The sequence below is a fragment of the Parathielavia appendiculata genome, assembly GCF_033297405.1.
Source record: "Parathielavia appendiculata strain CBS 731.68 unplaced genomic scaffold N657scaffold_10, whole genome shotgun sequence".
NCBI classification, from domain to species: domain Eukaryota; kingdom Fungi; phylum Ascomycota; class Sordariomycetes; order Sordariales; family Chaetomiaceae; genus Parathielavia; species Parathielavia appendiculata.
This window is the reverse complement of record NW_026944229.1, coordinates 47,685-60,721: the sequence shown is the minus strand read 5'-3', so window position 1 is coordinate 60,721 and position 13,037 is coordinate 47,685. Positions and strand designations below refer to the sequence as shown.

General features: G+C 56.0%; 4 protein-coding genes across 4 annotated transcripts; 3 read left to right on the top strand and 1 right to left on the bottom strand.

Moving 5' to 3' along the window:
* Positions 1 to 1,606: 1,606 nt before the first annotated feature.
* N657DRAFT_576755 (uncharacterized protein) lies at positions 1,607 to 2,548 on the top strand (the record flags this gene model as incomplete). Its single annotated transcript, XM_062789208.1, has 1 exon — positions 1,607 to 2,548. The coding sequence occupies one exon, from the start codon at positions 1,607 to 1,609 to the stop codon at positions 2,546 to 2,548; it is 942 nt and encodes a 313-aa protein (XP_062645537.1).
* A 1,617-nt stretch (positions 2,549 to 4,165) lies between these two features.
* N657DRAFT_647242 (glutamate decarboxylase) lies at positions 4,166 to 6,231 on the top strand. Its single transcript, XM_062793272.1, has 6 exons — positions 4,166 to 4,277; positions 4,330 to 4,357; positions 4,414 to 5,034; positions 5,086 to 5,456; positions 5,516 to 5,753; positions 5,837 to 6,231. Exons 1-6 carry the CDS (start codon positions 4,195 to 4,197, stop codon positions 5,888 to 5,890), a joined length of 1,395 nt encoding a protein of 464 aa, XP_062645536.1. The 5' UTR covers positions 4,166 to 4,194; the 3' UTR covers positions 5,891 to 6,231.
* Positions 6,232 to 6,558: 327 nt separating this feature from the next.
* N657DRAFT_635256 (acetylornithine and succinylornithine aminotransferase) lies at positions 6,559 to 8,025 on the top strand (the record flags this gene model as incomplete). The annotated part of the gene is made up of 3 exons (XM_062791333.1): positions 6,559 to 6,918; positions 6,997 to 7,821; positions 7,855 to 8,025. The coding sequence occupies 3 exons, from the start codon at positions 6,559 to 6,561 to the stop codon at positions 8,023 to 8,025; spliced, it is 1,356 nt and encodes a 451-aa protein (XP_062645535.1).
* A 1,219-nt stretch (positions 8,026 to 9,244) lies between these two features.
* N657DRAFT_576750 (lytic polysaccharide monooxygenase) lies at positions 9,245 to 10,507 on the bottom strand (the record flags this gene model as incomplete). The annotated part of the gene is made up of 1 exon (XM_062789207.1): positions 9,245 to 10,507. The coding sequence occupies one exon, from the start codon at positions 10,505 to 10,507 to the stop codon at positions 9,245 to 9,247; it is 1,263 nt and encodes a 420-aa protein (XP_062645534.1).
* Positions 10,508 to 13,037: the final 2,530 nt, after the last annotated feature.

Here is a 13,037-nt window from a genome sequence, read left to right as displayed (position 1 = left end):
AGAGGAAGAGGAAAGAGAGAGGAAGAGGAAAGAGAGAGGAAGAGGAAAGAGAGAGGAAGAGGAAAGAGAGAGGAAGAGCAAAGAAAAAAAAAACATAACCAAAAGAAGGTTCAAGTTGAAGGAAGAAAGATGAGGTGCAATACCTACTGTGTAAGTTCGCGCTAATAAACAAACTACACGCGTAGGGTTTGATTATATGTACCTTACCTACGGTGTAGGTACTGTATGTAGGTACATGTAGAAAACCCACGGTGGCAGGCAGCATTACATCCGTATTTCAACACCCTTGGTTCACCAAGGTCCACTGATGAGTGAGCAGCAACACAGACCCTCTTACTACCTCTCCACTTCACGCAAACATTCAGCCAGTTCCAGTCAACATACCGAAGTCCACCCATTGGGTTCTTACTCGTTGTCATATACAATCACCGCATGACGAACACGCTCCTGAGGGTTAACGGAAAATGTTAGGTACGGTGCCAGTGGAGATCCAAGCTCCGCCAAGAGTTGGTAATGGAGTCAAAAGTGGGCAAAAAAGGAGTCAAAAGTGGAACAAAAAGAACGAGAACATACAACACCGGGGATTCGCTGGTCGTCACCGACCCAACTACTGATCCGGCCCTTACTAGCTTATCGATGGGAGAGCGGACGGGATCCCGAGTTCTCTAGTAGGTATGGTCGTATGTGATTGAGAGTTGCAGGATGCAGCATGATATGAGGGGAATACAGAGAGGAGACGGACCGGATAACCTGCATGTTAGTTGCCATGGCTGGTCTCTAGACTCTTATGATTACACCCCTCAAGACCGCCCTGAATACAGTCAATTGCTCTAGCCCTCTCTTGAAGACGAGGCAGTACGTGGCTCAATTGCCAATGACAGCAACCATCCGAGGCGCCAGCGCAGTGTCGTCTCATGGCCTACGGCGAAGAGCTGCACTCACTTTATCGGCAATCTACTGCAACAACCGGAAAGGCGAGCTCCTTCCCTTGGTCCAAGGCAAACAGAGCCTCCGGATGGAGTCACGACCCAAGATGCCTTTAGCAACGGGCTTTCCGACGTCCACCGCCCTCAGCGCTACCTACTTAAACAATATATGGTTTATCTGGCTTTGAGACTGGTGCCAGTGGCTAAGGTACATGTGGTAGGCTTGGTGCTTTGCAGGTCGTTACTACCTTATTGAACGCTCAAGCTGTCGGTCTCCTTCTTCGCCCCGAGATCGTTTGTCGAGCACCAGCAAGCCCTTGAGTTGGCGAGAGTCGACCCGGGGAGCTAGGGGTGGTGGCCAGATGATGTTAGTGCCCGGGGACACACAAAACGGGTAAGACGGAGCCGACATCGAACCGGCATCCGATGGAATTAGACTCTCTGGATTGGCTTGACAATGCAGATATCAGAACCTGTCGCACTTCGATGATGTTCCATTTCGTTGCCTTTTTTCGGCCATAACTGTACTTGCCCTCTATAAGTGGCGGCAACCCATCTTGGGCGTGGTTGCTCCTCGATCTTACTGCGCCTGATTTGCTGTGCTGGCGTAGTTTCCCCGCGTTTTCTCACCTTCAGTTCTGATTTCCAAACGAAATCTCTCAAGAAACTAAGTACTAACGATGGATCCAAGTCATATCCAGTACATCGGCTCCGGTCCCTATTGTTACGCAAACTCGCTGGCCATGATGCTCGGCAAAGCCGCACCGTCGCCAGCCGTCATCGAGTTCGCCACATCCAGTTCGTTCGGAATGCAGCTGATCGGCGGAGAGCTCCCATTCTTTGATCCCTATGGGTGGGATCCAACCAAGGGCATCGACGCCGCCCTTGAAGCGGCCGGCTGGACATCCACCCTCGTTGTTGGCAGAGACGCCGACGATGCCCTCTCCCATCTCCGGCAGGCCCTCGAAAACGGGCCCGTATTCGTCGGTCCCGTGGACATGGGTCACCTCCGATGCCACCCGGATCACCGCAGCTTGGACGGAGCGGACCACTACCTTGTCGTTCTTCGCATCTTCGGCGACTGGGTAGAGCTGCACGATCCCCACGGTTATCCGTACGCGACTCTTCCCCTGCGAAATTTCATGGACGCATGGAGAGCGGCGGGCATCGCGTACGGAGAGCCGTACATGATGCGCACCGGTTTCCGCCAAGTGGAAGAGTATTCGGAGGAGGATGTCATCCAGAGATCCCTAGACAGCGCCCGCCGCTGGCTCGCAATGCACGGCGAGCACGAGCATGGCCTGCCGCCCGGCTCAGTGGCAAACAGAATGGCAGCTGAAACACTAGCCCTGCGGATCCTGAATTCGAACCTCGATCCAGGTCTGCGCGATCATCTTGTCCACTTCGCCGTTCGCGTTGGCGCCCGCCGCCTCGCCGATGCCTCTACCTGCCTGACTCGGATCGGATACCACGAGGTTGCCTCCATCATGGCGAGGCAAGCGCGCTTGGTAGGGTCTCTGCAGTGCTCTCTCGTGGAGGGAGATATTCCCACGGCGGTGGAGGCGCTTCGTACATTGGCCGGAACGTATGAGCAGCTGAGCGTGGCACTCGAGGAGGAATAATATCAGTGTGATTTTCCGGGGATCGCCATTTACTTCCCATCAATATTCTCGGCTTCAGAAATGCGAAATGGGCGCAGTTGACAGGCCCTGACCATCTTTTTTGCGATTTGATAAAGGTGAATGAGAAATGCTTGTCTGGTTCAGGGCTGAAGTACGAGGATCTGTTGGTCATTATCACATTTCTCCGACTGGAGAGGGAATGTTGGGAAAGAGAGGCAGGTTGCGGTCAGAAAGACTCCCAGATTGAAGAAGCTATGGAGAGGGCTGGTTGTATGCCGTGGGTGGTGCCGTGATGGACGACTGGTTTCCGTTCAAGGGTAATCAGACCACCACGTGATGAATTGCATGGAATGGGGTTGCGGTCCAGGTCACGCCGTCGGGATGCTCGCGACTTTGAACTAGATTAAAACCACATGTCAGCGCTCAGCCACCGAACTGAAGACCACCGAGGCAGATGTGCCCGCCCGGTTTATGACATGAGGATGTGGTTGAATGGCTCGTCCGCCATGCTTCTTGGCGCCAAAGGATCGCCTCACACAGAAGGGATCTGTTTTGGTCCGAGTTATAATGTTTCCGAGTTATGATGTCATTGGTGACCACTTCTACTTCCCTTTCTTTTCAGGACAAGAGTTCTCAAGTCCAGGGTCGCGGGAGAGCCCGCAATTGAGATGGGATGACAGTCGCTTGGGTAGTCATTTTCTGCATAGGAGGTGGACAGATTCCAGGTCGGCTGCACGTGTACTTGATGACTGCGATCCTTGCTTGGCCGAGTATCGATCGACAACGGCGCACGTGACAAGCTTTGCGGGACAGGCTAAGTATGCTGAAGCAGGCCCGTTTTCCGGGATATCCGATGCAGCGGCTTACCTGAGAGTGTTCTGCAGGTTTGTCAAAGTGCCAACCAAGAATCTTGGGACGAGGAATGGAATGCATCAAGGAAGGCAGCCCAATGGAACTGGAGGACTTTCCATTGGGCCCTCAGCTTGCCCAACGGGAACACCGGCTTCGTGCTGCACGGCACCTGCCAACCCGGAACTTGACCCCTCTTTCCATCTGGAAGGTATCATCCCACCTCGACGTGGAACGGTTTCGTTTGCCTGTCTTTCGTTCTCTCCCGTCCGTATAGGTATTGCACAGTCATTCGTGTTTACCAGTCAAGGAACGATCCGGCAAACCGTGAAGCTTCCTTTCACAGTGGCTCTGTCAACCCGGTCAGTGACGCTTATTTCCATCCCTAAATCCCCACCGAGTCCGCGGATCATGAGATATCCAAGGCGAATGCCTCCAACATCTTCGTGCAACTCACAATCCGGGAGCTGACTGAAAATACAGGGAAGGGTGCTAACACTCTCTTGTCTATAAACCTCGCTCGCCGGGTTCCGGAAGCCCCACCTTCTTTCCTCTCATCTCTCGCCGGCTTCCACACCCGATAACTGCAGCCAGTTGCACGCAGCATTCATTTTGTGTCTTCAAGTACCGTCAAGATGGTGCATCTCTCGACTATCCCGGGCAAGAAGGACGAGGTGAACGGCAAGCTGGCCGAAGGCGTCAAGAAGGTCCACCTTCAGCTCGCCAACGATGAGGACAGCTTCACCACCAGCGTCTACGGCTCCCGGTTTGCGGCCCAGGACCTTCCCCGCCACGAGATGCCTGAGGGCGAGATGCCCAAGGAGGTAGCCTACCGTATGATCAAGGACGAGATGAGCCTGGACGGAAATCCCATGCTGAAGTGAGCCGATCCCGGCAGGTGAAGTTGTTGAGACACTGACATATTTCCGTAGTCTGGCCTCGTTTGTCACCACGTACATGGTATGGATCCTTCGCTTCCGTACATGTCGGCCCCGTGTCCCGCTGACGCCTCCTAGGAAGAAGAAGCAGAGAAGCTCATGACCGAGTCCTTCCCCAAGAACTTCATCGACTACGAGGAATATCCCCAGACTACCGAAATTCAGAATCGTTGTGTTTCAATGATAGGCCGCTTGTTTAACGCCCCTGTCTCACCCGGTGAGAACGCTGGCGCCGTCGGCACGTCGTGCGTCGGCAGCTCCGAGGCCGTCATGCTGGCCGTGCTCGCTATGAAGAAGCGCTGGAAGAACAAGCGCATGGCCGAGGGGAAGCCGTGCGACAGGCCCAACATCATCATGTCGTCGGCCGTGCAGGTCGTCTGGGAGAAGGCGACCCGCTACTTCGAGATTGAAGAGAAACTCGTCTACTGCACCGAAGACCGCTATGTAATCGATCCTGAGGAGACGGTCAACCTGGTTGATGAGAACACGATCGGCATCTGCTGCATCCTTGGCACCACGTACACGGGCGAGTACGAGAACGTGAAGGCCGTCAATGACCTGCTCACCGAGAGGGGACTTGACACGCCGATCCATGTTGATGCCGCCAGCGGTGGTTTCGTGGCGCCCTTTGTCGTCCCTGAGCTCAAGTGGGATTTCAGGTTACCGCATGTCGTGTCCATCAATGTCTCCGGACACAAGGTAGCTTCCATTCCCATCTATACCCCGCATGTGATTTGCTAACCCGTACAGTACGGCCTCGTCTATCCTGGTGTCGGCTGGGTGGTCTGGCGCAGCGCCGAGTACCTTCCGCAGGAGCTCGTCTTCAACATCAACTACTTGGGCGCTGATCAGGCTTCTTTCACCCTGAACTTCAGCAAGGGGGCCAGCCAGGTTATCGGCCAGTACTACCAGCTCATTCGCCTGGGCAAGCACGGCTACAGGGCCATCATGAGCAACCTGACACGGACAGCGGACTACCTGTCAGACTCGCTCGAGGTACTCGGCTTCATCATCATGTCCAAGAAGTCCGGCGAGGGTCTGCCCCTGGTGGCCTTTCGTCTACCACACCTGGAAGACCGCCAGTACGACGAATTTGCGCTTGCGCACGCCCTTCGCACTAGGTGCGGCCCTTGATCTGAGGAGAGGTTGTAGTGGGGGGTGTTTGCTGACCTTCATTTAGGGGTTGGATCGTACCTGCCTATACTATGGCGCCGCACACTAAAGGGTTGAAGATGTTGCGCGTAGTCGTGCGCGAGGACTTCACGAAAAACCGATGCGACGCGCTGATTGCCGACATCAAGCTCAGCCAGCAGTCATTGGAGCAGATGGACCACGAGAGCATCAAGAAGCAGCAGGAATTTATTCACAAGCACCACACGGCCAGCAGCAAGGCCACGCACAACCATCCCAAGTACCGGGTACGTACTGCGCTTTTTATTTTCCTGCTAGTCGTGATAAAAAGAGCTCTGATATGCTGACAACCCACGCTGTCCCGTCACAGAAGGAAAACCACTCGCTCCAGGGGAAAACGGGTAAGACTCACGCTGTCTGCTAAGGTATACCGCGAGAGGCAGATCAACATCGAGGGGCTCTGCTTGGGTGTAGCATGGCCAAGGCGGTCAGTACGCAGGCGATGGGTAGGAAGGAGATTGGCGACGCTCTGTTGCTTCTCAGAGCATAGGAATTGGGTTTGTTGACGCCGAGGATTGCATGCCGGTCAGAATGGGATAACTGGTAAGCTCTTTTGACATTTTCGGCCAACCTGATCTCTCAATTTCACGTTGATTTGATTGCTAGTGCGCGAATCGAGGGACAACGCAATGAAATGCTATACGATGCAATTATCTCCATGATCGACTGGGGTGGCCTTGACAAAGGACGACGAGAACCTTGATGGATTTGATAAGATATTCTTATCGATAGCAGATGCTGTGCTCTAAGTGGTGCATCAATCTCCAAGTCCCGACATCGCTCTTCGCGGGTTTTGTGGGAATTTTACGATGACTCGGTTCATACCGCAGCACCAAACGCTGAATGACTAACATTGAGTCACAGCTGTTTATTGGTGACAGCTCTTAAGGCGGCGCCATTTCTGGGGATTATTCCCAACCTAACTGGTCCTCAGGCCGTTTGAATCTAAGGATTACCCTCCTCGGCCGAGTTATTCCACCAACAGACGCCCCCTTGGCCGCTTTTTGTCTGTCATCCTCTCACCCCCTCACCATGGCCTTCCGTGCTCTCCGCCTCGCAGCCGCCGCCCGGCCGGCAGCTGCACGATTCTACTCTCAGTCTGCCACCGTGCCCACAGCGAGCGCCTCGTCTGTCACAGCTGCCCAAATCCAGCGCGACGCCGCCCTGCCAAATCCGGACCCGGCAGACGACTCAGCCAGCGCGGCCCTTGTCCGCGAGCATGCCCCCTTCATGGTCGCCACCTACGCCCGCCCGCCGCCCGTTTTTGTCAAGGGCGAGGGCTCCTACCTATGGGATATTGAGAATCGGAAGTACCTCGACTTCACCGCCGGCATCGCCGTCAACTCGCTCGGTCACTGCGATCCTCAGGTGTCCAAGTTGATCGCGCAGCAGGTACTCCCACTCCTTTACCTTATCTAGAAACTCCGATCCAGAGCTTGCAAAATCCCAAATTAATGACTTACCTCCCAGGCCAAAACGCTCATTCACGCCTCCAACCTCTACTACAACCCCTGGACAGGCGCGCTCTCCAAGCTCCTCATCGAAAAAACGCTCGCCTCTGGGGGCATGCACGACGCCACCTCCGTCTTCGTCTGCAACTCCGGCAGCGAAGCCAACGAAGCAGGCATCAAGTTCGCCCGCAAAGTCGGCAAGGTCCTCAACCCGTCCGGATCCAAGCACGAGATCGTCTCGTTCCACAACGCCTTCCACGGCCGCACCATGGGCTCGCTCAGCGCGACCCCCAACCCCAAATACCAAGCCCCCTTCTCCCCCATGGTCCCCGGTTTCCGCGTAGGCGACCTCAACGACATCGCCGCCCTCCCGCAGCTCGTCACCGAATCGACCTGCTCCGTCATCGTCGAGCCCATCCAGGGCGAGGGCGGCGTGCAGGTGGCGAGGGACGAGTTCCTGTTGGCGTTGGCAAAACGATGCAGGGAGGTCGGCGCCGTCCTGCACTTTGACGAAATCCAATGTGGTCTGTCTCGCACAGGCGCGCTCTGGGCGCATTCGCACCTGCCCAGGGAGGCGCATCCGGATATTGTCACGACGGCGAAGGCGCTCGGCAATGGGTTTCCAATTGGGGCTACCATTGTTAATGCTCAGGTAGCCGAGAAAATTAAGGTGGGCGATCATGGGACGACGTTTGGCGGGAACCCGCTGGCGTGCAGGGTTGCAGTGGATATTGTCGAGCGGCTGAGCCAGCCCGGGTTGTTGGCGGGTGTGAGGGCCAAGAGTGAGGTGTTCAAGGAAGGCTTTGAGAGGCTGGCGGAGATGTTTCCGGGGCTGGTGCAGGAGGTGAGGGGACGGGGGTTGTTGTTGGGACTGCAGCTGAGCGAGGACCCGGCGTCGATTGTCAAGGCCGCGAGGGAGAGGGGGTTGTTGGTTATTACGGCGGGCACAAACACCCTGAGGTTTGTGCCCAGCTTGCTGATGACTGAGGAGGAGATTAGGGAGGGGCTGGGGATTTTGGAGGAGGCGATCAGGGCTACAAGGCAGTAGTAGAGCACTGAGGGAAGAGTGTTGCGTTCAGGTTCAGCGTCTAGAATACCTGGTGGTGGTTTCAATCTGGATGGAGTTGGGGTCGAAAGACATGTGTTCTTTATTGGCTCGTGATTCTGCTGCCAAACATGAACACATCAGGGGTGTTGGGTCTGCAACATATCTCTGCCCAACGTGATACAATACTCCATTGTTGCTCTGTGTTCGTTATGTTGGTGGTCGTGTAAAGGTGTGGCAACGTCCAACAGAACAACTTGCTAGATGACTAACTGTGTCCATAGTGGAACGCAACTAGTCCATCATGATACCCAGCACGAGTGCCATGTTCTTGCGAGACGTGTGATGTTACCCATCGCGCTAATCCGTCAAACCAGTCACAAAAAGTCTCCTCTACAGCGAGCCTGTTGTGGTATGTCGCCCCATTGGTGGACCGGATGCTACCACATGTCGCATTCTGAGACTCTTAAGTGGAAGAAGCCACTGGTAAGCAGTGGAAGAAAACCAACCATCTTCGTATACCTCCATCGTACTAGACAGTCGATGTTGAGCTAAGGCATGCTCATTCACCTCAGCTGCAATCGATGAGACAAGCGGTGCCCATGAAACGAAACCGCAATGATTTACTCTCTTTGGTTGGACCGGTCTGGGTCGAAACTGACATTAGCTGTCCTCCAGCCAGCCTCGAATCACCAAGCCCTCACAACTGTTGCTCGACAAAACGAAACAAGTTCCCTCCATGTGGTTGGAGGCCGTTGGACAGGCCAGTCCAAGCCAAGGCGCCCACATCCTTCAATAAGAAATGAATGGCCAATCACAAGCCTGACAAAATCGGCGAAGGGAACGGTGTCATTTCATCCATGTCATGCAGTGTCATTCACAGGTGTACCCCAATCATGTGTCTTCATGCCCATGCTGTCTTTTCTCTAGCGAGTGCCCCCTCGTCCTACCAGTACCTCTTGTTAAATGCACCCAAGTCCTCAAAATCTGCCTAGATAACGCCTTTGTGAAGAGCATAAAATTTGTGTCTTCCCTAATGTATCAATGAACGAGTGACATCAAGTTGAACCAGGTGTCCTTCCTGATAAGGTCGAGATGACATCCCAGCCAACGGGGTATAGAAGTGATGCAAATTCCACCATGCAAAATGAAGAAAAAGTCCCAACAGGCTGGCAACCGTCTTGTCCAAGACGGACCCAATCCTGACAAGCATAAAGTGCGCTTAAGCGAGGATGAGCTTGGCCGAGCCGCGGAAGCGACGGCGAAGCTTCTTGCTGGCGGCAGCCTCGACGGAGAGGGTGGCGCTCTCGCCTGCCTTGCATGTGGTGCCGGCGGCGACGGCCTGCACGGGAGACCAGGTGCCGCTAGCGCAGCGCTGAAACGACGTGCCGCCGATGCAGTTCCAGGCGCCCTCCGAGGTGCAGGCGGTGCCGGCGGGGTAGCCGCCAGTAGCGCTACCAGACCCGGAGCTGGAGCCGGAGCCAGTGCCGGAGCCAGTACCAGGGGTAGCTGCGGGCAAGGCGCTAGAGGTGGCGGTGACGAGGGTGGTGGGAGTCGCGGTGGCGGAGGCGGATGCGCTAGCGCTCGAGCCGGGGACAGTGATGAAGACGCCACCAGGAAGACCGGTGTTGGAGGCGGCAGCGCTGGAAGACGGAGCGGGCGCGACAGTGGAGGTGGGAGCGACCGTGGCCTGCACGGCGGAGCTCGACGAACTTCCACTGCCGGAGCCGCTGCCGGAACCAGTGCCTACACCAGCACCGGCACCAGCACCAGCACCACAGTTACCGACGGGAGGGGCGAGCTTGCTGCCGCCGGTAACGACATCAGGGCCGGGGTTCGGGTACTGGACGTCGCTGCCCTCGGTGGTGGTGCAGCCGTTGTTGATGTTGGCGAGGAAGACCTGGGGGCGCGACGAGAAGGCGGCGGTGGCGCGCTGAGTGAGGTTGCGCTCCTCCTCAACATCACGCTTGGCACTGCCGGGGCCGATGGTGACGGCGGCGCAGTTCATGTACAACTCGCGGTTGCCAATGTTGTTGTTCCAGGTCCAGGCCCAGATGGCCTCGCCCTGGGGGGCATCGTCCGGGATGGTGAATTTGTAATTAGCCGCAAAGCCGCAACCGCCAACTAAGGACTGGATGACGGTGAAGGTTTTGCCCTGGTCGTAGCTCAAGCTGACCTGGCACGAGCCGCCGCCGTGGGGAGCGCCGCCCTCAAGGGTGAACTCGTAAGCCTGGCCGGGGGCATAGGTGGCCACGGACTTGCCGGCAGCGGTGCCGAAGTCAGAGTGGTAGCCCTTGCATGGATAGTTGGAGCCGTCAGCGGCGAGCGGCGCCGTGATGCTGTAGTCGATTTGGGCGGGGTTGGCGTTGGGGTTGTTCTTGGACCGGAAGGGAGGCGGGTTCGAAACCCACATGTGGGCGGCGGCGAGTTGGCAGCCAGCAAGCATGACGGCGAGGACGCCGGTGGTGAGTCCGTTGGAGAACATTTTGATTGTGGATGTTTAGATGTTTCGTGCGATCGCGCGCTCAAGATGCCGGTTGGGCTAGTTTTGGGTTTCAGGGAGTGATAAGGTCTCTAGGCCAGACCAGGAGCGATATCTTTTTATCGAGCGCTGCTCGAAGAGCCACAGAAGGAATGAATGGGCGGTTTTGTTGTTGTGTTGTCGCTATTGTCGATGCTGAAAAGCAGAGTCGGACAATGGCCTTGTTGTGCGAGTGGAATCACAATCGAAAAGCGCCTGGCTCAAAATTGTGTGGTAAAAGCGGTTCCAAGGACCGGACAGGAAGAACAATGGGAAGCGAAAAAAGACAATGATGCCCGTGCCGGGAGCTGTTGTTGTTCGAATGAACTGAAGGAGAGACAAGAGGCGCGATGCCGTGGTTAAAGAAATAGAAGAATCAAAAAGAGCAGACCAGAAAGGGCGGGGAGGGCCCTCTTTATCCTGAATGTTTCTGCTCCCCCCCGGCGGTTCCTGAATGATTGGACGGCAGAGCCGGGTAGGTTAGGACAGCGGAGGCATGTTTCGAACGCCACCGCGTGGACAGCATCTCTCTCGTCCCAAGGTCCCAGAAAGCCAAGCCGTCCAAAGTGACTGTGCCCTGTGGTCTCCCGTTGTGGGTAATTCGCCGGGACGGGACGACAGGGGAGGCCTGCGAGGGCCACTGGCCGCCAGACACATGTGGCCCTCGTTGTTCTTCTTTTCCACTGCCCAACGACAACACATTGGTGCCTTGATACATGCTCGTTGCCCATCATACTAGCCGGGGCCAAGTCGACCGAGAGTGCCCAGAATGCCGGGCAAATTTTTGCTCCTTGCTCCTTTCCATTGTATCCGTACATAGGTACACCTAACTTACAAACCACAATCACAGGTCAAGCGTGATGGCGGCCAGCCGCGCGGCCAGTTTGAGCTGCACTGGATTATCCAGTGATGGCTCATTGTCAGTTGGGATCTCCCTCGTGCCGCGTTCTTGGACAGGACTGGTGAGACGAAAAAGCGTTGGTGTGACAGGTGACAGGCACACCTGCGCCGATGACTAGCCCAACCTTTGGCTGTCCCTCTGCCAGTCGGCACTTTCAGTGGAGCAATTGACAGCCCCTTGCCAGAGGCATTTCGACGTTGGCCGAATCGCAGATCGGGGAAAGCACACCACCAGGATGGATCGCGGACCCAAAAAAAGGGGCAAGGAAATCCAGAGCGAAGAACTTCCCTCCCACTTTTGCCAAGGTTCAGAGACTGTCAGCCAATCAAAAACCGAAGGTGCCTGGACGCTTGCGCAGGTTCCGACAGAGTCTAATTGGCTGAGGGAGCGGGCCAGCTGCGTGGTGGTCAGGCCAGATCCTGGGGAAGCCGGCCACAGCCGCCGCCTGGCCGAACGCATGAACTTGAAACACAGCCCCCTTCCCCTCGCGCAATGGGCACCCCAGTCGCGCCCAGCAATCCCCTTCCGCCGTGCCACTGCGGCGCTTGGCAGGCCATTCCACTGGCCGCCGTCGACTCATGCCTCCTCGGCTGTCTGAAGTTCAAGCACATCAATCATATTCTTTTCAACGGACCCAGCTTGACGGTAAACCCGGTGTTTGCTCGCAATTCCAGGCCCACTCTCGTCGCACGCGGCTGCCAACATGGGATCGGGCTTTGTAAAAGTTCTTATGCTGGCCTCCGCCCGTTACATACAACGAAGTCCCAAATCCACCGTACGCAGCCCAGCCATTCCCGAGTGGGACTTGTACACGTCGTGACATCCAGTCATGTCCCCTCGCACTCGACGCCTGGAACGTTACTGTCAGAGGGAGAAACAACTGCCGCCATCGGTTCGACTCGGACGATTTGCGGAGGTACCCATCAACCAGTTGGCTGGGTCTCATCCGAAAGCCCACTACCTTACCACAGTACATTTCACAGTCCAGCGATCAGCACGAGGCAGGCGACCGCAGGCTTGCAGACCACGTCAAGATGCAACCACGCACCCGCCCGATTTGGCCTCACCGTACCTTACTTGGATGGAGTCAGATGATTGAAGACAGACACGCATCTCGTTATGAACGTATGAACTGCCGAGTAACTGACACACATGAAGACAAATTGCCGAGAATAGCGAAGCGGCAACTACGGTAGGACGACAGGAGCAAAGAATAGGGATGAAGGTTGCCAAAATAGCCATGTGTCTTTTATCCGACTCGGAACCATAAAAAGGTCTGCGTGCCTCCCATTTGCTTGCTGCCCGCGGTGCTGGCACCTGGTTTTACTTCCCCTCATTGTTTACGTAACCAAGTCAGCTGCGGCAGCCCCGGCGAGCCCCGCCAGCAACTGCTTGTGCTGAACAAAATCCGCCTCGCCATGCTCCACTGTAGGCAAACCTCGACGACCAGGAGTTCAGCCAGGGCAACTTGAACTACGAAACCGCCACCGCCGGTCATGCATACGGATGTATTCCTTCCCTGAGCGGCTGGCGGCGGCTGAGAGATCGGACCGAGATGGGAGTGGAAGATGGGACGAGAAACAAACAATCAAC